The sequence below is a fragment of the Emys orbicularis genome, chromosome 2 (assembly GCF_028017835.1).
Source record: "Emys orbicularis isolate rEmyOrb1 chromosome 2, rEmyOrb1.hap1, whole genome shotgun sequence".
In the NCBI taxonomy this organism is placed as follows: Eukaryota; Metazoa; Chordata; order Testudines; family Emydidae; genus Emys; species Emys orbicularis.
This window is the reverse complement of record NC_088684.1, coordinates 10,585,003-10,610,152: the sequence shown is the minus strand read 5'-3', so window position 1 is coordinate 10,610,152 and position 25,150 is coordinate 10,585,003. Positions and strand designations below refer to the sequence as shown.

Below are 25,150 nucleotides of genomic sequence, written 5' to 3'. Positions count from 1 at the left end.
ACTTTCACTGCAAATTTGACAAAATGCAAAGAAGATACCAATGTGAAATTTCTAAAGATAGCTACAACACTTGACCCAAGATTTAAGACACTGAAGTGCCTTCCAAAATCTGAGAGGGATGAAGTGTGGAGCATGCTTTCAGAAGTATTAAAAGAGCAACACTCTGATGCGGAAACTACAGAACCTGAACCACCAAAAAAGAAAATCAACCTTCTGCTGGTGGCATCTGACTCAGATGATGAAAATGAACATGCGTCAGTCCGCACCGCTTTGGATCGTTATCGAGCAGAACCCATCAGCAGCATGGACTCATGTCCTCTGGAATGGTCATTGAAGCATCAAGGGAAATATGAATCTTTAGCACATCTGGCATGTAAATATCTTGCGACGCTGGCTACAACAGTGCCATGCAAATGCCGGTTCTCACTTTCAGGTGACATTGTAAACAAGAAGCAGGCAGCATTATCTTCTGCAAATGTAAACAAACTTGTTTGTCTGAGCGATGGCTGAACAAGAAGTAGGACTGATTGGACTTGTAGGCTCTAAAGTTTTACATGGTTTTATTTTTGAATGCAGTATTTTTTTGGACATAATTCTACATTTGTAAGTTCAACTTTCATGATAAAGAGATTGCACTACAGTACCGGTATTAGGTGAATTAGAAAATACTCTCTTGTTTTTTACAGTGCAAATCTTTATCATCAAAAATATAAAGTGAGCACTGTACACTTTGTTGTAAATGAAATCAATGTATTTGAAAATGTAGAAAACATCCAAAAATATTTAAATGCATGGCATTCTATTAACAACATGATTAATTTTTTTAATCGCGTGATTAATCGTGATTAATTTTTTTAATCGCTTGACAGCCCTAATAACCAACTAAATAAAATGTGACAGGTGAAAAATTGCTAAAATTAAATGGGAATACTAAATTATTTCACGTAAGAGGAATAACAGACTGTTTAGCTATAGAGCAGTACAGGAAAGAGGTTAGTTTTTTTTTTTGTTTTTTTTTATAAAAAGAAAGCTGATCTCAAAATGACCTAAAGAGCTCTGTGCAAGCTCTAAAGCTTTTCTCTTTCACCAACAGAAGTTAGTCCAATAAAAGATATTACGTCACCCACCATTGTCTCCATCTCAATTTGTCACATGGTATCCAAAATTACACAGTGTTTGATAAAATCAAACTAGCAATCATTGCAACATATTTCTGTTATAATGCAGTGGCAGTGCAGCCTCATTCTAAGACTCTTAATTCTTAAACACTGTCTGAATCTAAGAACCTTTCTACAGAATTACCATTCGTTCCGAAGGGAGAAGCAAAATAAGCATTAGGAAGAGACTGTCACAGTGTAAGAGATAAGCAGCTTCAAGTGTATCATCATACATCAGGCACTGCCACCATTATGTGCCATTATCTGGTAAAACTTTGTAGTGTTTAAGTACAAAGACAATAGGAAAAGGGTAAAAGATTTCTCAGTCAAAGAGAAAACAACTAAAATAAACCTTACTGTGCATAAGAGTTCCAACGCTAAGGCTGAAGCCAAGATGCTTAACTTTAAATCAAAATCAACACAGATAAGCATCACAATAAGACATATCTAGCATGTATAAATGTCAAGTCTGATATTTTGCTACTTGCCATTAGTAGAACTCAACAATATTTGTCCAACATTGCCCTCTAGTGCTTAGAAATCTTTAGATTAATATTGACAAAGAAGTCTGAATCAGTGTCAATACCATTTACTTGAAAACACGGATGTGGGGGGAAGGGAGGTGGTAGTTGGGTGATGTTTTTCCCCTTGGAAAATCTTGTGCTGTGTTTTTTACAGCAGTAATAACACTGACACTCATTCCTAAAGTTGGCCCCAATACCCAGGTTAATGAAAAATGTTTTACTCCTCAACATAATCTGAGTGGATATCATGAAGGCTGGTTTGCTTTTTTTAGTTTGTTCCTGTTTCGGTTTGTGTTTGTTTGTCCATACTATCTTTTGTAAGTACTTGTCTTGCTATGACTGGCCCTAGGTATCGATAAGGGTTCTGACAGCACCTTCTCCTATCAAGCCTATGATTTCCCCTGCCTTCTGGCTCACAATGCATACTTGTTTGACCTAATCCACCTCTGCATTCTAGTGACAAGCATTGCAATTCACCTTCCTGCTGAAACAACGTTTAAAAACCTCTCACTGAATTAGAATTTGCACTATGTGGAGACAAGGAAAAGGTCAGATCTTAGAGGTATTACAGAACAAGATTTAGACATGACCTGGAAGCGTGGAGAAAGAGAAGAGGAACCCAAATTGTGTGGCTGAGTGACAGAAGATAGCATTGCTGTCAGCAGGAACAGAGAAGGTGGGAAGCAAAGAGGTCTTGGGATTTCTAAGCAGTTCAAATTTCATAGATTCAGATTTCTTAACCGAGAAGAACCATTATGACCACCAGGTCTGACCTCCTGAATAACACAAGCCATAGAACCTTACCTGTTAATTTCTGTATCAAGCCCATATAGCTTCTGTTTGAGCTACGGCATCTCTTTTACAAATATATGCAGTCTTAAGTGATTGAGACTCCACTATATTCCTAGGTATGTAGTCCCAGTGTTTAATTACCCTCCCTGTTAAAAACCCATGCCTTATTTCTATTCTGAATTTGTCTAGCTTCTAGGCTTTCAGACATATTAAGCTGAAAGCAAAAACATCCTTGAGGATATGTTAGAGAAACAGACAAAGATGCAAGATTGGATGGGTGGAATCAGGTCAGGAGTGGAGGCACATTTATGTATTATCAGATTAAAGGTGGCAGGGATAAGGGAAAGGATGTAGGAGCAAGAAAACCAGGTGAAAGACAAAGCCCGGCAGGATCCCAAGTTCTAGGCTGTTGGGAAATGAGGAACAGAAGGATTTAAAAGAATATGTGACGACGGCACAGGAGAGTGTGGGAAAGGAGAAGAGAAATCATGCACACTGATGGGATTGAAGGATAACGGAAGAGGAACAGGTGGGTAATACTGAAGAGATAAAGTGATTGTCAGAAAAAGGGAAAGGCAAATGAAACGTCAGACAACGAGTAGCATTTAGTGAAAACAAGGTTGAATGAGTGGCCCTTTTAATAAGTGGAAGTGTTGATTCAGAGTTTAAGGTCAAACAAGGAGGGAGGCTAAGCACTAGACAGCACATCAATACAGCAGTTGGCCAGGATGAAGGAGAGAGAATGATTGTTATGAGAAGGAGAATCAGGTGTCAAATCAGACTAAGATGGATGGGAAGGAGTCAGGTGAACTGTAGATTACCACCCAAATACATATATTAATAAACCGAAAAGCATAAAATTTATATTAAACCATAAACTTTTAGTTTATCAAATAGCAAGACCAAGAAATGTATATTTGATTCTTGTCATAATATGCAAACTTTTGGATCACAAAAATGCATGTACAATACCAGAGCACATTTGAGCAACTGAATCAAAATTTATTTTGTACTGATAAGACTACAGAAATTCACAACAGTATCCCTCAATAAAGCACTATACATATTTTTAGAACACTGACTACGGAATTAAAAATAACTGAAGTCATGAATTTGTGTGATTTGAATGTCTGCTTTCCTCAGGGATGACAATAAAAATGAAACCCAAAAGGATTTCAACAAATAATGATTTTTTATGATGTGTAGCCAATGATTTTAGTTTATTGCTCATTTATTTTGTGGTTATGATTAACATATGTCATATATAATCGTATGTTAAATAGAGTTAAATTGTAGGATTATAGAACTATAAAATTGATCATAGTTAGAAAAGATAATTATGCATTAGATAGCTAAGTAAGTAGGGCTGAAATGTAAGGCCTACAGGCTGAGGCCTGTAAGGTTTTAGCTTAGCTATTTTAGGCCTTGGAGATAAGAAATGCTGATGCAAGTAAGCGACCAAAGAATAACCCAATGCCCTAAGATTATGGGGAAAGATGTACCAATGAGTGATATTGTGAAAAATTAATAGTAAAAGTAATTTTTTGCTTACAAGATACCTGGGTAATCACATTTTTCTAACACATGCCCTAACCGCAAAGTGGACTATGTGCAGAAATGCTAATGAGGTATAGTCAGAACTACATTATAAAAGAAGGTGCCCAGAGTGGGAAAATTGAGCTCCCTAAAGGAAACTCCAGGAAAAACCATCCCTCTATTTATGATCAATCCAAGAGAGACCCATCTAACCCTAACACTATTGTTAAGGATGTGAGTATAACTATATTTGTAACTTGTGCATAGGTCTGTATAGAATTTCTTTATGCTTGGATAATCATAACTGATTGTAACTTTAATAAAACTTGTAAAACAGATAGACCTTGTACTTGTGAACATATATGTGTGGTCACTACCCTTGACCTTTGTGTGTTCCTAAAGACTCTAAATCTAAAGTAAGCAATGAAGGTGACTTTCACTCTGTTGAGTTTGAAATTGTAGCCACCAGAGCTGAACCCACAGTAGTATAATACCATATTACAAAATTTACTTTAAATAAAATAAAAGGCTACAGACACTAATAACCGTATCTACAGTAGAACAAACATTATTACAATTAGTGTGTGCATAGCACGTAAGTACTGATTAGAAGCATCTGTACAAGTAAATGTACATTCATAGTTCACAACTATCTGTGAAAGTATGTTTACCCTGATTAAACAGTTCTATTAACAAGTAATTACAGTTCCAAAGATGTTGTCATGTCATGAACAAGTTGCACATTAATTATATAGACTGTAAACCAGGTTTTTAGTTGAAAGGGTTCCTAAAGTTATACAATCATTTTATGAAATATAATTAAATAAAAAAACGGAGTCAACGTAATTTGGACTCATCTTCCCTTTTTTTGTTTGTGTGTGTTAGATAGAATCCTGTTAAAGCAGCTAGCATGGCACGCTATCAGTATGAGTTTTATTATATTAAAAAAATGTGACCTCTAGTGGCTGGAAAGATGTTTTAATAATTATGCTATGCCATATCATATGGTTGTGTATATCATCATCTTACTAGCCACTTCAGTGGACATAGTGAAATACTAGATGACTGTAATGATCAGAAAAAAAACAAAAGTTAAGAAAAGAAATACAGCATTACAATGATACAACTAGTAATATAAGTCCTGTGGGAGACTGGAGCTAGCAGTTGAAGTTTATATTAAAAATCACAGCTCCTCAGCATTTGATAACTTGATGTTTCTCGGGTTAAAAAGTTTGGTGGAGGTGAATATGTAACAACAAAATAAATCAGAACACCACTGATAAATCTGCCTTTTGGTATTATGTGGGCGAAAGCTATACAAATCATTAGCTTCTGAGCAAGCACAGCAATTACTTTTCATATCATGCATAGACAATAACTCTCCTTCTGCGTGAATGGCACATAAGCAATGCAAATGCATGGAGACAAGATAAAGACAAAACTTATGCAAGTCTACAAAGCTGACTTTAGGCTTTTGGATAGGTAAAAACAAACAACAAGAAAAACAATTAATGAAAATATACAGAAAAGATGTTACAAGAAAGGGCAAAGCAGGGTTACCTCAATGTCAACCTTATTTTTCAACCTAATTTTTTTCTTTTTGTAATTTGGAAAATGAAAGAAACGAATATCCCAGAACTTTGCATTTTCTTGCTTGTAAGAGTTTCTGATGGGGGATGGGACACTTACCCAACCTTAATTTATTTCAAAATTAGCCTTTGTTAATCGATTATATGTACTGTGGTTTATATTATTATTAATATGTATTGCAGTAATGCCTGGGGCCTCAATCACGTATCATTGGGCTAGGCACTGATCACAACAACAAAAGGACATTGTGTACTCCAAATTGCTCACAATCTAGATAATATCGGTTTGTCAAGTGGAGTCCTTGAGATCCTCGGATGAAATTTTTAAATATGGTAACTCCTCACTTAACATCATCGCAGTTATTAGGTCGCTGATCTATTAGAGAACATACTCCTTTAAAGTCCTGCAAATGTTCCCTTATAATGCTGTTTGGCTCCCCCAGCCCAGTGTTCCTGCCGGGGAGCGCCAGGCAAGCGGGCAAAACAGGGCAAGCCCCTGCACCCCGACCCCGCTCCCCGGCTGGAGCGCCGGGCAGGCAGAATGGGGCAAGCCCCCGCACCCCGACCCCACTCCCCCGCTGAAACGCCCAGCAGGCAAAAGGGGGAAAGCCCCCGCACCCCGACCCCGCTATGCCCCTGCCTCAACCAAGCTTCACAATCAATCATTGGTGAGTACAGTATTAAACTGTTTAAAATTATTTAAAACTTATACTGTGTGTATATTATATAAATAATGTCTTTTGTCTGGCGAAAAAATTTCCCTCAAACCTAAACCCCCCTATTTACATTAATTCTTATGGGGAAACTGGATTCGCTTAAGGTTGCATTTTTCAAGAACATAACTAGGACTTTAAGTGAGGAGTTACTATAGTCCCTCCTCCTCTTCACCATCTATGGCTTCTTCCCCTGCGTTTCTCCCACTCTTTGTACCTTAGATGTGTGTGGCGGGGGTTAATCTCTTATCAAGCTAGGGAGGGTGTCAAAAGTTGAGGAAGCCTTGTTCATTGTGGTCATGTGGATGGGGAATTCTTAGGCCAGTTTGAAACCAGGACGTAGATGAGAAGAGGTAGAATACACAGCAGCATAGCAAGCTGAAGATGTGCCCTGATAATTCTGACAATCATTCCCTGGGCTAAGATGATGCTTAGCCTATGAGTTCAGGGTCTGGTTTATTCAGTCCAGGTTATTGTACATCGGTAATTGTAAAGCATCCATGCACTCTGAATGGCAAAGAATTTCATTTCACTGTCATAATAATTCATAGATTCTAAGACCATTGTGATCATCTAGTTCAACCTCCTGTAAAGCACAAGCCAAAGAACTTCCCCAAAATAATTCCTAGAGCATATCTTTTAAAAGAAATCCAATCTTGATTTAAAAATTGTCAGTGAAGGAGAATCCACCACGACTCTTGGTAAATTGTTCCAATGGTTAATTACTCACTGTTTAAAATGTACGCCTTATTTCTAGTATCAGTTGTCTAGTACAGAAGGTGAGAAGGGCTAAATGAGGCAATGATGTTATATGACTGAGAATTTCTCTATCGGTTTAATACAGTTTTAACTGTTTGCTTTACATAAAAAACAATACTGGAAAATTGAACGGTGCAGAATTGAAAAAAATATTGTCACAAAATAATGATAAAAGAACAATTTGGAAAGATGCATACCATGTTTTCTACTCTGAGTTCAAAAGGCATAGGATTGTACACCATCAGCTGAACTTCACATACATCTCCTTGGACCCACTGGAAGTCTGTAAAAAATAAATTACACATTTAAAACCGGAAGTGACTACCACTGTTGTACCATAACAGCAGTGCTAACTGCTGCTGACATATTGCTACGGAGATGTTAGTACTCAGAGCTATCCGTACAGTCAAATGCAAATTCCCAGATAACCTCCACAACCCAATTTCCTGCTGAAGTATGCACCTTTCCAGACTATTGTACCCCTTTCAAGAGTCTGATTTGTCTTGCGCACCCCCACATTTCACCTCACTTAAAAACTATTTGCTTACAAAATTAGACAAAAATATAGAAGCGTCATAGCACACTATTACTGAAAAATTGCTTATTTTCTCATTTTTACAATATAATTCTAAAATAAATCAATTGGAATATAAATATTGTACTTACATTTCAGTGTATAGTATATAGAGCAGCATAAACATGTCATTGTCTATATGAAATTTTAGTTTGTACTGACTTTGCTAGTGCTTTTTATGTAGCTTGTTGTAAAACTAGGCAAATATCGAGATGAGTTGACATACCCCCGGAAGACCTCTGCATACCCCCAGGGGTACATATACCCCTGGTTGAGAACCACTGTGTTAGGAGACTGGAAGTGCAAAGTCTAGAGGTGAATTGGTTACCTTAATGAGCTGGGGAATGTACAAACAAAATAAATGGCAGCTCTTGCCCCAAAGAGCTTAATCCTATGAGGTACTAAGTACTCTGGCAACAATCCAGAAAAGCACTTAAGCACATGCTTAACTTTAAACACTTAAGAAGTCCCACTGACTTCTGTGGTGACTACTTACATGGGTAAGTGCCTTTCTGGATCTGGGCCAGAGTGCTCAGCACCTCATGGAATAAAGTACCAGAATGCAACAGGATGGTAAGGAGTGAACACAACATAGGGAAAGAATGAGGAAAGAGTAGCAGTAATAGGAACACAAGTTTTCATGTACATGAGCTGAATATTTTTTTTAAATAAATGAAGCTGCCAAATCATAAGAGGACCAGTGACACTGATAAATCAATCACTAACAGGAGACCAGATTAACCATTAGTTGAGGACCTCATGCACTCCCTTTTAATTCTCTTCAGGAAAGAGCAGGTAACTTGGGAGCTCTTTCTTGAGAGTGGCAAGGAAGACTCAGAGCTAAGTATACCATACCAAGTACAGAGACATAAGTGGAGACATACCAACATTACAAACTAAATTCATTCAATTTTAGAAGTATAAACAAGCATGAGGATTAAGGGAAAAGGTGGAGGAATACCATTACTACTAATTGGTAGATGCTTATCACAAAGGTCTCACTATAGTAGTAGTTGGAATACAGTGATTCTGGTTACAACTTTTAAAATATTTCAGTGCTCTGGCTTTCTCCATATTTTAACATACTTTTTAGTACCCCCTTGCCAGGACAATATTAGTAAGTTCACTGCATAAATCAAGACTTGTTGTTTACTATGAAACTAATTCACATGCTGAAATTGGCTGTACTTTAATTACACATTCACAACCATTTACTGTCTGATTACATTTTCTTAGTAGTATTACAGAAGGTTTAAGGGAGAGGTTTTCAATGCAAATGTTTAACTCCAATTAATGCTAGTAGGAATTAAGGACATGCACTGTGAGAAGAATATAACCTCTTAAAAAGCATGAAACCTGCAAATGAAAACTATCAGACAAATTGCTGATTGAATGAAGAATATTATTTATACACCAAAATTTGTGATTTTTTTGTTAGTGCCCAAAATGAAGTAGACACTTTCCAATTACATCAAGAGGTCGTTACTCATACACAGAGGATAGACTAAAAATGAATTCCTTAAAGACAAACAGTAATTTTTACGCTATTTATAAATCAAATACACTACAACCCTCACAAAATCTGGAAGGGTGAGTTACCGGCACAACAACATGCTGAGATGTCAATACTTGATCATTCCAAGACTCTCTCAAAGCAAAGACACTCAAATGATGGATTTCAATTCTGTAAGTAACTACTGAAAACAAGAAACCTATTGTAAGCTATCCTATGCAGATCAGTCATCTATTTGGCCTTATCATTAGCAAAGTATATTAGAAACAGCTGTGGACTTGGGATCCAGAAAGGAAAAGGTAATGATTGTACAAATCTATTATTAACTCAAAGAAATTTCAATTTTTCTGTTTAGTACCACTATTTATTATTTGTATTATGGCAGGACCTAGAGATCCCAACTAGATCATAGCTTCACTGGGCTTGATGCTGTACAAACATCAGTAGAGATAGTCCATGCCCCAAATTGCTTAGTCTAATTTAAGACAAGGCTAAACAAGTAACAAAAAATAAGAAGAAATGGGGGAGAGAGGATAACTGTAACATTAACAAAGAAGTGAGGTGATAGAAGCTAGCATTTTCAAATATTTTCATAGTGTAGACATTACAATTCTTTCATAGACCATATCTTCATTCATTCACAATTGCAAAGACCATTTCTACTCAGGACTGCAACTACATAAATTATATACATAGATATTAGAAAAGGATTTAATATATTTTAATTGTATAAATGAAATTTTGCAACTAGAAAGGAGGAAAGTCAACATCGTATGACTAGTCAACTTGCCATAAAGTACTTGTGAAGTGCTCCACATCCCTTAATTTGAAAACATTAGGTCAAACATGTGTATAGTTTAATGGTTCTGAATCAACTTTGAAAGTTTTTAAAATACCTTATCAAACAAACTCCTGTGCTGCCTTAACATTCACCTCCTTTCCAACCTTCATCCTTCCCTGAAAAAACAAACCCGTAGCTCACTTCCAATAATTTTTATATTTCTCCCTTCTATATAGAACATATACCCAAATACTTCCCTATGTAGCATTATCTTTTTTTTTTTTTTACATAGAAAAATATAAACTGTCCTCATTGCTCTCTCAAACAATAAACTCTTTCCCTGAAAAAAGAAAAAGCCCATTCCTGCTGTATGCCTAGCCAACACAAGGGTTTCTACCACTCTCTTTGTTGCTGCCCAGTGCAGGGGTGGGTCCTTGCCAGTGTGAGCTTCAATAGGATAGAAACGTCAATGAACAATTATGGTGTATATGCTCTAAGGTCATGTTGTCCAGGACTGTAATGGTACTGCCAGGGCCTGCCCATACCTAACCCTCTATTAGTTTTCCCATTTTCTCACTCATCCCCCATGAGAGAGGCAATTGTCCAGCTCCACAAACAGTGCACTGAGGTCCAAAATTGCAGACATCCTTAGGATTCCTGAGACAGTAAAGGGAAACCTGCTGGTGCTGCTGGAAGCAGATGGGGTGGTGAAGCCATGTGACACCAAATTCCTGGCTCCATGGAAGGTTAGGAGCAGAGGGGTCTTGGCTACCTCCATTTCCTACCTCTTAGTGATCCTGGCAGGCCCAGCTGACAAAATAATCCTTCCTGGAGCCTTTTTAAAGGGCCAATCCACATGACAAAACTTTGGGGAGGGATTTAGCCCATATTGCACTGTTGGAAGGAGAAGGGGTAGCTGGAGCCACATATTCTCAAAAATACTAGCTTTGCAGGGAGAAGTTTTGGGATTCATTTAGCCCCTGCCACTTACTAACAGCCACTACTAATGGTATACTAATCAAATAAAATTATGAAACGTTATTAGGTGGTTCCTTCTGGGGATATATTGTACATTCTTACTTCTGTAGATGCTAAGTCAGTATTTTATAACACTAATCACTTTAACTGGGTCACAAAAATCTCTGGTTTCAGTTCTCATAACAACCATGATACTAAAGTTATTTAATAGGACTATAATAATCCAATGTAATATTTAAACTATAATCAATTCCAAAAAAGCTTATCAGCTTATGAGAGCTAACGAGCTGTAAGCAGTTTCTTAATACTCTTCTCAAGGGCTCCATTTCCCTTTGGGTTTTCACTAATACTTGACTTCCTTCGCTGTAATGATGATTTATTCAATTATACACTAGGACTCATCTGCAAAGTAATACAAATAATCCTGGTTCATTACCTTGTAACAACTTCAAGAAGCTACCAGTTGTTTAGAATATCACAAGAACTATCCAGTGAGAATAAATTGTTGATTATTTTTTCCTACCTATAGTTAGGTAAATTAAATATATTTCTTCAAAGTACTGGCTTTTGTCATTGCTTGAAAGAAGTACCTTGAATATCTTGCAGGATATTTAAGACATGATCAAGAAGCAGTGGCGGAACCCACAAGGCAGAACAGGGGGCGGTCATCCTCCAAACACTCTTTAAATGTATGTATGGTGCCTTTTCAAGCATATTTCTCAATTGAAAAATTACCACCAATGGCCCATCCCCTCCCCAACTTAATTAGAAAACCTGGCTTCGCTAATGGCTTTGTTCCTCGTATGCACTGAATTAAAAAGAATTAAGACCAATAATGTAGAAGTAATTTGAAAAATCGGTATACTTTACAATGCGTATACTGAAGAAGGTTTGAGCTTTCAAAGGTCACAACCAGCCTGAATATCCCCTTAGAATATCCCCTGAATATCACAGAATGACTAGAGAAACCAATGTGTGCGGTCTTAAATGTCTCTTGGGTACACTGGATCCTTAAATATAACAACAACAACAACAACAACTATTTTACTACTGACTCCAAGAATACTCTCCATTATCCTCAGAGAATAATGTTGAGCTCACACAGGTTCTCTGATGGATTTGTTAAGGAATGAGAATAGCAGTTATATTAAACAAGTTTGGCAAAACTCCCCAAAAAGTGAAGATTTTTATCAATGAAAACCTAACTGAAAAATGCACATTGTCTAGAAGGAGGTGAGAGGCAGACCAGTTGAGTCTCTGGTAAAGATAAAAGGGGCAAAAAATATGGGTGATGTTATGTTATGAGTCTACTATAGACCACCAAATCAGGAAGAGGAGGAGGAAGCATTTCTAGAACCAACAGCAAATATGCAAAACACAAGACCAGAGCCATCCCTTGGGTACGGCGAATCGGGGCAACAGGCCCAGGCCCCATGCTTTTGGAGGCCTCACAGGCGGGAAGGTGAGGCGGGAGGCGAGCGGCGGGAGGAGGTGAATGGGGAGGCAAGCAGCAGGCGGGGTGAGGAGGTGAATGGGGAGACAAGCGGCAGGTGGGCGGGGGGCAGGGAGGAGCCCCCGTGACACGCTGTACCTCGGGGGAACACCCTACACCCCCATGTTCGTCTTTATAAAATGATTGTGTGGTATCCAATGTAAAATTTGTCATGTTGGGTATCTTCAGAAGGCTCATAATGCACTGAGCATGGTTGTTATAGTGATGTTATAGTAATTGTTATAGTCATGTTATAGTGAGGTTATAGGTTATAATTTCATGTATATAGTAACGAGGCTGAAAACGTATCCTCATGGCTTAAAGCAAGCCCATGCAAAAACTCTCCAAGAACAGAGCGCCAATTCACACCTCATCAGGGCACGGATGAGACAAACCCAACCCAGCCTCACAGGAACAATGGACACTGGCTTAGGCAGCACCAAAGAATCTGTTAGACCCTTGAGGGAGTCACCCCCTTCCTTTGGGCAGTTTGGGACTGTGATGAGGTAATGCTCACCTGACTCTCAGGGGCGGGGGGGGCAAAGCCAAGAGGAAAGAAAGGACATGATAAAAGGGAGAGACATTTATCCATGCTCTCTCTCTTCCACCTACATCTACAGACACCACCACCACCAAGCAACTGAACCGCTGATCAAAGGGGAGAGCCTGGCTGAAGAGCCAGCCTGTGGTGAGAAGCATTTAAGTTTGTAAGGACATTGAAAGTGTTAAGATCAGCTTAGAATGCATTTTGCTTTTATTTCATTTGACCAAATCTGACTTGTTATGCTTTGACTTATAATCACTTAAATCTACCTTTATAGTTAATAAATCTGTTTGTTTATTCTACCTGAAGCAGTGCATTTGGTTTGCAGTGTGTCAAACTCCCCTGGGGAGAACAGCCTGGTACACATCAATTTCTTTTAAAAATTGACACACTCATATAAGCTTGCAGCGTCCAGTGAGAATAACTGGACACTGCAAGACAGAGCTTCCTAGGATTGTTTCTGTAACCGGAGATATTGGTTAGTGTCATTTGCTTGCAAGTAGCTGGGAGCAGCTTAAATGCTGGAGGTTGTGCGTGAACAGCCCGGGAGTGGGGGTTCTCACAGCAGAGCAGGGTAAGGCTGACTCCCAGAGTCAAGGATTGAAGTGGCCTAGCAGATCACTGGTCCAGACAACACCAGAGGGGAATGTCACGCCCCCCTACTAGAACCTCCTGCTCCCCCCAGTGCTGCCTCCCTGCCGGCAGGCCCTGACAATAAGTGCATCCTCCTCCCTCTCAGTGCATACCACCGGATGTGTATCAGCTATTTCACAGCATCAGGAGGTGCTGGGAGGAAAGGGGGAGGAGCAAGGGCGCAGCACACTTGGGCGAGGGGACAGAACTGGGCGGGGGCAGAAAGAGGTGGGACAGGGTGGGGCCTTGGGGAAAGGGGTGCAGTGGGAACAGGGCCTACGCAGAGCCAGAGGGGGAGCACCCCCCAGCATACAGGTGCCGAGTTTCTAATGTCTCAGGCCCCGCACACCCCTAGGGACAGTCCTGCACAAGACTTTGTACTCATGGGGGACTTTAACTACCCAGACTCTGTTAGAAAAGTAATACAGCCAATCACAACATTTTCAATCCATTGCTAATTGTGACGGGTTGGATCACAGAAACCCTCTTGGGAGCTGCCACCTGATGTGCCCAGACTACTTCTATCCCTGTTTTCCTTGCCAGCTCAGGACTCCAGCACTCTGTCTTGCTGCGCCAGACACTCCCACCCATCTGCTCCAACAAAGAGCCAGGGTCTGAATTACTTGCCCCAAAGCTGCAGGTTTACCTGAAAGCAGCTAACAGAAGTGTTCCTGTCTTTAACACTCAGATGCCCAACTCCCAAGGAGGTCTAAACCCAAATAAATCCGTTTTACCCCATATAAAGCTTATACAGGATAAACACAAATTGTTCGCCCTCTATAACACTGATAGAGAGATATGCACAGTTGTTTGCTCCCCCAGGTATTAATACATACTTTGAGTTAATTAATAAGTAAAAAGTTTGTCATTCTAGTTTATTTATCATGTTTCTTTTTTACCTTAAAAAAATTAGGACTATCCATTCTGAACTTCCGTGGAGGACTTCTTTCAGGTCATTAGAGGCTGTCTCCACACTATGATTGTGTTACAAAAGTTATCCACCATTGCAGCTTCACAGGTAGTAGGAATGGTGGGAGCCCGAAAATCCAGCAGCCATTCAGCATGTGTACTCTGAGCTCTCAGTCTTAACTGATTCTTTACAAAAAGACATTCTTTTAAACATAGGTGTATGCAGTGTTGTAGCCACGTTGGTCCCAGGATATTAGAGACACAAGGTGGATGAGGTAATTTTTTTTGGACCAACTTCTGTTGGTGAGAGGGTCTCGCTTTCAAGCTTACACAGCTAAAATGAAGAACCACTCTGTGTAAGCTCGAAAACTTGTCTCTCACCAACAGAAGTTGGTCCAATAAAAGGTATTACCTCACCCACTTTGTCTCTCTAATATCTGGGACCAACAGAGCTTCAACAACACTATATACAACAATGGAAGATGTCGAATTTTGCCATCTGAAAAGGAAACTCCACAACATGAAGAAAAAGGAAGCAAAACAACAGCTACATCTACTCCCTAAGCAAATGCAAGGAACAAAACACCATCATATGACAATCTGTACATTTATGTTCACCCCTTTTAGAGGATTATGGTAAATCTTGTACAACGTATGCCTTGTGCAGTTTCATTTTAAAACTCATGATTTGCTCATCATTTTCCTGGTAAAATACGTGTGACAACATTGTACGTAAAATTATGGGACTCTACCATGGGATATTTCTGGGACATGTCCCAACATGTTCTGGAGATCAGTCACAAACCAGGTTCCCAGAGACAAAAGGCTAGCCAACACTTCAGGCAACGAGATCAAATGGACCATCATCTGATTAAGTGGCCACTCTTCAGCAGGAGAGAGAGAGGGGGCAAAAAAAGCATATATTTTGACAAACAAACAGCTTAAGGTTCTTGTTCACACAGACTGAATGTCTCCCGAACATCAGCTGGAGATGATTCTTGTGCAAGAGAAATGGCTGTAAAAGCAGGGAGTAAATGCCTCAAATCATCTCTCCCTTTCTCTCTACCAACCTCATCAACACTTGAACAAGAAAGGAAACAGCATTGGACTGGGGGGAAGATCCTGACTGAAGGACTCAGCCAGTAAGACTGTTTGAACTTGTGGTGAGAGAGACCTTTACTTTGAATTCACTTAGCTTGTTAAATTAGATATTAGCTGGGTTTTACCTTTTTTTTTTTTCTTTGTAACCAATTCTGACTTTTATGCCTCATTACTTGTAATCACTCAAAATGTATCTTTTTGTAGTTAGTAATTCTGTTTTATTATTTTAGCGAAACCAATATATTTGGACTGAAGCATTTGGGAAACAGGATTTGAGCATATCATTTTCTATTAATGAGATGACAGACTTTATATGAGTTTGCATTGTTCAGAAGGATGCTGGGCAGTACAAGTTGCACACATTTCTGCGAGAAAGTCTGGGATTGGGAGTTTGCTGATGTTGCCCTGCAGTGTAATTCAAGAGTGGCTGGCTATAGCACTCATACTATATAGCTGGGAGTGATTTACATGCTGCAGGCTGTGTGTGAGCAGACAAGGGGTGGTTGCTCTCACAGCAAAGCAGTGTAAAAAGCACCCCAGGTTGGAGAACTGAGGGGACACAGATGTCCATAAGTCCAGATTGTATCCTGGGTAATGTCACACATCCCCAGAGGTCTCACCACCTATAGGCCTCTGACCACTACGTACAACTCCAAATATGTAGAAGAGAGACCTGAAGCTCAAAAGTTTGTGTCTCTCACCAACAGAAGTTGGTCCAATAAAAGATATTACCTCACCCACTTGTCTCTCTAATATCCTGGGACTGACACGGCTATAACTACACTACATAATTCAAGATCTAAAACAGCTTTTTTATTTAATTCATTTCCCCTAACAAGATTATTGGGTTGAGTGCTTATTGATTTGCTTGAAAAATCACCTAAGGATAAGAAAATAAGTTGAAATCAGTTAACATTTCTTCCCCATGGAAAACTTTATCCCAAAGTATTATGCTTTTTTGAGTAATTCCTTAAATTCCTGATCTGTATATGGAGTCAAGGCAGGAAGATTTCAAAGCAACAGTTACAAGAAAGCTTGGATCATATGCTCACCTATTTTCTTACTTTGCTCTTCTCCACGATTGTGTGCAATAATTGGAGAGTATATGAAGGGACTTTTGGCTGACATGTTCTGACCCAACAAACTTTTCATTTTCTGTGGCCGAAGACTGATGGGGAGATTCAAGAGTTTCACAGATCTGTTAAATAAAAATTTAAACAGCATTTTTAAACTGGTTATTTTTACTTTAAAGGAATTGTTGGCAAATACTGATTACTCCTTACATTTTTATAATGAACATGTAAAAAGCAACAAAGAGTCCTGTGGCACCTTAAAGACTAACAGATGTATTGGAGCATAAGCTTTCGTGGGTGAATACCCACTTCGTCAGATGCATGCGTCACCCACGAAAGCTTATGCTCCAATACATCTGTTAGCCTTTACGGTGCTACAGGACTCTTTGTTGCTTTTTACAGATCCAGACTAACACGGCTACCCCTCTGATAATGAACATGGTGTCTGTAATGGGGGAAAAAAGAAATATAAAGTAAACCAAGGGTCTGAAGGAAAACCAAATATCATTTCAGAGGAAAACTGCAAACAAATGTAAAATCAGAAAAATAGAATGAGAAAAAGGTACCAAAGGAAAGATGTAGAGGATCACATTTCCTTAAGAAAATGACCCGGACAAAGATTAGTAAGTCCAGTGATTTTAAATGTATGAAATTTAGGTAGCTAAGCATTGATGATGGATTCGCTAAGCCCCACAAGCCAAGCCTTTGAAGGGAGTCTCTAAAATTTTCAGCAATAAGCACTGGACAGCGAGCAGCTTTGCTGCAGTTATCACAGAGTTTTTGGCCCAGCTAGAACTTGGATAGAACTGCTGCTGTGACAACTGGGGACTACAAATTTACCCTGATTATGTGCTCAACAGTAAAAGGTGAGTGAAAGTTCATAAGCTGTCACAATAACCTATAACAACAAATGTTGATGGGAAAAGATGATCAATACCCCCCACAACGTCTTTCAAGACCCACGGGTCATACACATGCCTATTACAACATGTGGTATACCTCATCCAGTGCACTAAATGCCCAAATAACTATGTGGGTGAAACCAGACTAATCACTACACTCTCAGATTAAGTCTCATAGGAAAAAAAGAATAAAAAATCACCAATGGACAAACAGCGTTCACTATCTGATGTCTCAGTCCTCATCCTCAAAGGAAACCTGCACCACACCTTCAAAAGACAAGCTTCGGAGCTTAAATTCATAACATTTCTAGACACTAAAAATTACGGTATTGAAAGACACTGGATTTATGGATTTGAATGGTCTCTTAGAATATGTGTAACCACTTACGCTAAACAATCTGTTCCATCTTGTATTTAGTTGTGACTTTCTGGGTATGTCTATTCATGCACCACTGTAGTGCTTCAGCGTAGACACCAAGGTTCTCCTATTGGCGTAGGTAATCCACCTCCCTGAGAAGAGGTAGCTAGGTCAACAGAAGACTCCCTCTGTCAACCTAGCATTGTCTACACCTGGGGTCAGATCAGCATAGCTACGTCTCTCAGGGGGTGTGGATTTTTCACTCCCCAAGAGACAGTTATGCCCAGGTAAGTTCCCAGGGTTGACCAGCCCAGTGAATACCTTTTCCAGACCTGAAGAAAAAACTAACTTGAAAGCTTGTCTTTCACCAATAGAAGAGAGTCCAATAAAAAAAAAATTACCTCACCCACCTTGTCTCTAAAAAGCAAGACAGAAAGATTGAATTAGTTCAAACAAAAAGGCCTCCTGATATATCTTAAGGACTGCATTAAGATCATCCTTGGTAAACATGTAAAGCGTGGAATCAAATCAGTGGATCAAAATTGATGTGTCAGAAACTAGGCCTATTGGTGGACAAAATAATGAGAGGACAGACTATTTCTCCCAACACACTCTTTTGGGGTTCTTAAAAAGAAAATATTTCTGGGAAAAATTGGCAGAAGCAGTATCTGTCTGCCAACAACTGCTGTAGCGAGCATTATCATCATGCCTGCCATCTCTCACCATCCTCTGGAACACATGGACCATCTTCATCCTACCAGACCAGGCCAGAGACATGGATCCAGATATCACCACCACCTTCACTGGTTCAGGCTAAATCTCAAATACCACCTGGGATGAGAGATGGACATCCCATTCCTCACCACCTCTTCCCTTTGTGCGTTCTTTTCTTTTCCCATCTTATGTCTTCCCTTTCCTATCCCTCTCCTTTTTTCTTCTGTCAAATAAGTGTCTGGCTTGGTTGCAAGACTGTACATTTTGCAACCCTGCTGTAAGCCTGTGAGCAGACAGGCAACTAAAAGCAATGCCCTTTTTAAACAGCCTGATGCTGGTACAAGTATAAGTAGCTGATAAGGCCGTGTGCTGAACCAGTGTTTTTCCAGAAGTGAGGCTGCAAGTGGAAGTCAACACCAGAAACAGAAGCTGCATTTTTTTTTCTTTGTGATTCTTCTCTTCCCTTTTTGTGTGCGTCTTATTTTGTCTTAGAAAACAGGATCAGACTTCAATGACAACAGCTCCAGCCTATCTCAACTAACTTCTTCTCTCTTCCCCAAAAGGACAGTTATTAGCATCTTTAGTATTATCTAAAAGAATGTCAAACAAGGGTTTTTTCCTTCTAAACACATTCTCCAGCTAATGGAAAAGGGAACAAGGGATATAGTTAAAGTATTTGAAATGTTAAAAAAAAAAACTTTATTTAATACTTAACTGTTTTTTTGTATCTTTAATAAAACACTTTAAGGATTTGCATTGGTGTGGTTGCCATGGTGCTAAGCAGGCTGAGGTTTCTGTATACCAAACCCTGAATCTTGTTTAATGTTGGACAGTTTCAGAGTCATGACTCTTTGGGCCCCTTTATTCCTTCTAAATTAACACAACACTGCTTCATACAAAATGTAATAAAAATAAGTTTCCAAGGAAGGAGACTAAAGCAGAATCTACATTAGTTTAAGAGACAGATTTGCTTCTGGAAGTAGAGAAAGTGGACTGGGAATTGTCAGAATATGGTAAAAAAGCATGACGATAAATAAGGTAAGAAATGGCCACCATATTAGACCAATTAAACATTAGGTATGGGGGGGAGGGGGAAATGTTCTTACAGAAGGAAAACACCAGACTCTAATAATGATAGAATAGAGATTAAATAATTGAAAATGTCAGAATACAGTTGGTGAATATTTACTTAAATCAGATTTACTTCGAGGGATGATAATTAATGACATGTGAAGGCACCACTTATAGATTTTATTGTAGCTTTGTAACTGCAATTTTTTAAAGTTAATCACATGTGAATTTACCTGGTGAAAATAAACCTTACTCAAGTTAGGAATGGTGAGCCAATGAAGTTACAGTCAGGACTGTATATGTTTAAAGACACTGCACTTCAGCCCTAAACTGCAACAATACTCCAGTCTCAGGACCCTCGTGTTTAAACATACAAGAGTTGTGCTTTATGTAAAACAGCCACTAGAGACAATGATTTAATAAAATTCCCTGTATATCCAAAATAGGTCTTCAGGAGTAAGAAGCGAATATTGTACTACTGTCCTAGCTGACTAAAGCTAAAGCTTTCAAAAATAAGAGAGACACTATCATAAGTTAGTTAAGTTTTTAACCCCATAGGGAGATATAAATAATACAATGAATGATTGGTTTAAAAAAAGTTTACTTACTTATGGAAAGACACCTGAAGGATTGAATAATCAGCAAACACAATAGTATTATAATAGTGCCCAGCTCATGAAATTTCAGTTGTAGAAGACTTTTGAAAGGTAAACTAAAATCCCAAATGTAAGAACCTCACAAATGCACGAACCTCACAAATGCACAGCTTGCTTTAAGATAACATGTTTTTTTTCCAAGAACTTCAGTTCACCGTGCAAACGATCATGCTGAAAAATTCTTTGATAATGCCACAATATACCAAGGAGACAGTGTGTATTACCATGTGATTAAATTTTCATAATATTTTATGAAGTTATTCATCAGACAAATAACTCTAGCACAGATACACTGAGGAAGAAGAAATTTGTCTCACATAATTGTAAATGGCAAAAGGCCAGAGAAACACAAATTACCTACAAATTGCTTTTTGTTGGGAAAAAGAGAAAAGTAGTTATGTTTTAGGGATATTAAAGTAATTTTGCATCCTTTACAGTGCAGTAAATGAATGACTTGAATTATAATGTTACACAATTATCCACAATCTCAAAGAGTAAGTAATTATTAGCCAGGGGATGGAAATAGTTTAAGTACAGAGACAAAACATTGTAAATTCTGCACAATAGACACACAAAAATACTCTAATAAAAAGATTGTATAGCATGCATCTCAGAAAACAAAATCTGTTGTAGAAAATTACCTAGAACCTTCAAGCTGATGTGTTACTGTAATAAAACTGTAGGAGAAATTATACACATATTATCTCTGCCATATAAAAAAACAATCCACTACATTAGAAGTTTTCTGGAATAAGAAGAAATAACTGCACTGAGACATCAATGGGTGATGTTAAGTGTTAACATTCTAATGAGGACCACCACTGCCATCAGAACCAAATGCAAGAAAACAGAAGAAAATTAATTTACCTAAAGAATAAACTGAAACCTGAAGAGTCCCCAAATATTCCATATACTACAATGAATACGTAATTACTTTTCTTGGCAGTCTTTGTGTAATTAGAAGGCAAACACATTCCTTGGGTAGACCAAAGACCTTGTGTCTGAAAGGGACCTAAGTGAGCTTCCCAACCTCCATCCGATGCATCTGTGACTACAGTGAGTGTCTGTTGTGGCAGAGCAAAGGGAACTCCAACGCAAAGAGTTGAAGGTTCTAGCCAAAATTTAAAGTAGCACAAGATCTGAGTAGGTACTTGAACCACGATGTCCATATGACAGGCCAGTGAATACAACAAAGCTAGCCAGCACTGTACCTTCCTGAAGTGCATGCTGCCATGTGCCCTAGAATTAAAAGGCAGTTTCAAACTGTAGTGACAGGATGTGATTTTATATCTAAAGCAGTGTTTCTCAAACTAGGGTCCACCTATCCCGCTGATCAACTCCTCCCCATCCCACCCCTCAACTCAACTCCTCTTCCTCCCTCCCAGCGCCTCCTGCATCTTAACAGTCCGGTGGTGCAGCAGGGCTAAGGCAGGCTTCCTACCTGACCCAGCTCCGTGCCACTCCTGGAAGCAGCCAGCACATCCCTGCAGCTCCTGAGGGGGCAGAGGGTCTCCGCATGCTGTCCCCGCCCCGACTCCGCAGCTCCCATTGGCCGGGAACTGCAGCCAATGGGAGCTGTGGGGGCGGTGCCTGCGGACAGGAGCAGCGCACACGGAGACCCCCTGGCCCCCCAGCCTACGATCCGCTGCCAGAGGGATGTGCCAGTCGCTTTCGGGAGCTGCCTGAGTTAAGCGCCGCCTGGCAGGAACCCGCACCCCAACCGCCTGCCCAGCCCAGAGCCCGCATCCCCTCCTGCACCCCAACCTCCTGCCCCAGCCTGGTAAAAGTGAGTGAGGGTGGGGGAGAGTGAGCAACAGGGAGAGGGGGTGGAGTGAGCAGGGGGCAGGGCTTCAGATAGTAAGCGGGGCAGGAGCATGGCCTCGGGGAGGGGGGCGGGGCAAGGGCTGAGCAGGGGGGCTTAGTGGTCCCTGAAAATTTTTAAATCAAAATGTGGGGCCTGAGGTTGCTGAAGTTTGAGAATCGCTGATCTAGAGCAATGCCCCACATTGTTTAGAATCTCAGCCCTGGCCTCTAGAGTCCAGGACAGCCCCAATAAATTCTATTCTCTGCACAGGAGTCAGGGTAGATTTCTCCGTATTGATTAGGAGCCCTATTGACGGTGGACTGTATAGTTCAGGGGTTGCCAACCTGTGGCTCGGGAGCCACATCTGGCTCTTCAGAAGTTAATATGCAGCTCCTTGTATAGGCACCGACTCTGGGCTGGAGCTACAGGCGCCAACTTTCCAATGTACCGGGGAGTGCTCACTGCTCAACCCCTGGCTCTGCCACAGGCCCTGCCCCCACTCCACCCCTTCCCCCTGAGCCTGCCATGCCCTCGCTCCTCTCCCTCCCCCCCAGAGTCTCCTGCACACCATGGAACAGCTGATTGGGAGGTGCGGGGAGGGAGAGGGAGGTGCTGATCGGCAGGGCTGCCGACCGGCAGGAGGCGCAGGGAGGGGGCGAGCTGATATGGGGCTGCTGATGTATTACTGTGGCTCTTTGGCAATGTACATTGATAAATTCTGTCTCCTTCTCAGGCTCAGGTTGGCCACCCCTGGTATAGTGCTACAGAGTACCTAAGACCTGGACCAGCCTCTTACTAGCCAGTCATCTAGGTAAGGGAATATGCGGACTCCGGACTTTCACAGGAATGCCACCACCACAGCCATGCACTTCATGAACATGTGAGGAACTCCTGACAGGTCAAAGGGCAGCACAGTGAATTGGTAGTGGGATCAATTCACCACGAACCTGAGGAATTTTTGGTAGCGCTGGTGAATTGCCATGTGAAAATAAGCATCTTTTAAATCAAGAGCAGTATGCCAGTCCCCCAAGATCTAGGGAAGGGATAACAGAAGCCAGAGTGACCATCCAGAATTTTATTTTCTTTAGGAACTTGTTCAGTTGTCTTAGATCTAAAAAAGGCCTATAACCCCCCTCCTACGCCCATTTGCTTGCAAGATTAGGAAGTACTGGGAATAAAATCCCTTCCCTCTGAGCAACAGGGCAACTTCCTCTATAACCCCCATGAGAAGGAGAGAGTGGACCTCCTGTAATAGCATGTTCTCATGAGCGTGGACATGAGAGAAGTCACTGGAGAGGGACAGAGAAGGGGGGTGGATAGTTGCATAGCACCCACTGATCCGTGGTGATGCAGGAAGCGAGACCGGTGGCTGGCAAATACTGGGGTGGAGAAACAAGGACCTTTGGGGAGTAGTTGACTGCTCTTGACCAACAGGTGAAAATGATTGTTTAGGAGGACCCAGTTTGCCTAGATGAACTGGTAGCAGCAGACGAGGAAGGAGGATAACAATGCCTCTTGTAACATGCATCCCTCTTCCCGGACAGGTCTTATGTACAAGGCACAAAAGGCAGAACCTGTTCAGAGTGCTGTGAGCAGGATGACTCTCTCTTGGTCACTGGTATGTAAATCCCCAGAATTACGGGTCACCTTGAATCTAAGAATATGTAGCCTCTCATCAGCCTTTTCAGAAAAGAGCGACGGGTCTTCAAATAGGAGGTCTTGAATGCTTTGTTGCATCTCTGGGGGGAGACCTGCCTACTGCAACCAACAGGAACACACAGTGATGGTGGAAGCCATAGCTCGAACCACAGAGTCTGCCATATCTAGACCAGCCTGCAAGACTGTTCTTCCAACTAACTTGCCCTCCTCTGCCACAGCAGCAAACTCCTGCTTTGCCTCGTACAGAAGCTTGTCCTTAAATTTCAGGATATTAAACTGTAAACTTCCTGTGATATAAAGCTGCCTTCAGAACAGGTTGTTGCTTTGCTTTTTTCCCCTTTTGGTGTAGATCCCTGGTGTCCCTGTCTCTCTTTTTGATTAGCAGCAGAGACTACAATGGAGCCCAGAGGAGCATGGTTATAAAAATGTTTGAATGCCTCCACCCTTTTTGTCGTGGGAAGCAGGGAAGATGGGGCCTGCCATAAAGCCTTGACTGGCTCCAGGATAGCCTCATTAATAGGAAGAGCTACCCTAGAACAGAAGTCCCTCAACTGTGGGGTGCCCAGGGCCCTGGCCGCCTGCCCTGTGCCCCGGCTGCTGACTCCGGCCCCTGGTTGGCGCTCCGCTCCCAGCCCCACACTCATCCCCAGCTGTGGTCCCAGCCAGTCCCCTTACCTTTGTCTGCATCTCCCCTCCCCCTTCCGGAGTGGTGGCCCCACTCCCAGCCCTGGCTCCAAGGGTGGGGGTGCAGACGGGGTAAAGGCAGGCACCAGATAAAAAGTTTGGGGATCACTGCCCTGGAAGATCCCACTGAGGCTAAAACATTCACCAGCCTATGCGACTTTTCCTGTCTTCTTCTGGCTGGGTATCCAGAGCTGCAGCCACGCTCCTCTATAAGTCCTGATAAACTGTAATCATCAAAACTGGGGAAGCAGACACGGTTAGTACCACCTCATCAAGCAATGAAGAAGAGGAGGTTAAGGGTTGCTGAGGTGGAGACTCCACTGGCTCCTCCACAAGAGAAACCAGAACATGCAATTCCCTGTGCACAGTACCAGTCCCAGCACCAAGGGTGGCAGATGGTGACCTGTTGTAGATGCTGATGTATAGAGTGGGAATGGAGTGGAGATGCCCTAGACTGTGGAAGGAAGCCTCAAGGGATCCAAAAGGGCCACTGATAAGATAGAATGCTGAGGCTGTGACCGGTACCAGGGTTGGCAGGCATCCCGTTGGGACTACTGAACATACCTGTGCCAAGAGGCATAAAAGCCGACCTTGGAGTCTGATGAGGAGTCAGTATCATGACCCACAGTCTTGA

The 25,150-nt window shown here is 40.9% G+C and overlaps 1 protein-coding gene across 1 annotated transcript in view; it reads right to left on the bottom strand.

The window, feature by feature from the left end:
• The window catches only part of TRAPPC9 (trafficking protein particle complex subunit 9), an 839,327-nt gene that overhangs the window by 733,199 nt on the left and 80,978 nt on the right, over window positions 1-25,150 (bottom strand). Inside the window, exons 11-12 of the mRNA XM_065398766.1 lie at window positions 16,648-16,793; window positions 7,268-7,353 (exon numbers count right to left, since the gene is read on the bottom strand). Coding sequence (XP_065254838.1) covers window positions 7,268-7,353; window positions 16,648-16,793 — 232 coding nt within the window. The remainder of the gene's footprint in view (window positions 1-7,267; window positions 7,354-16,647; window positions 16,794-25,150) is intronic.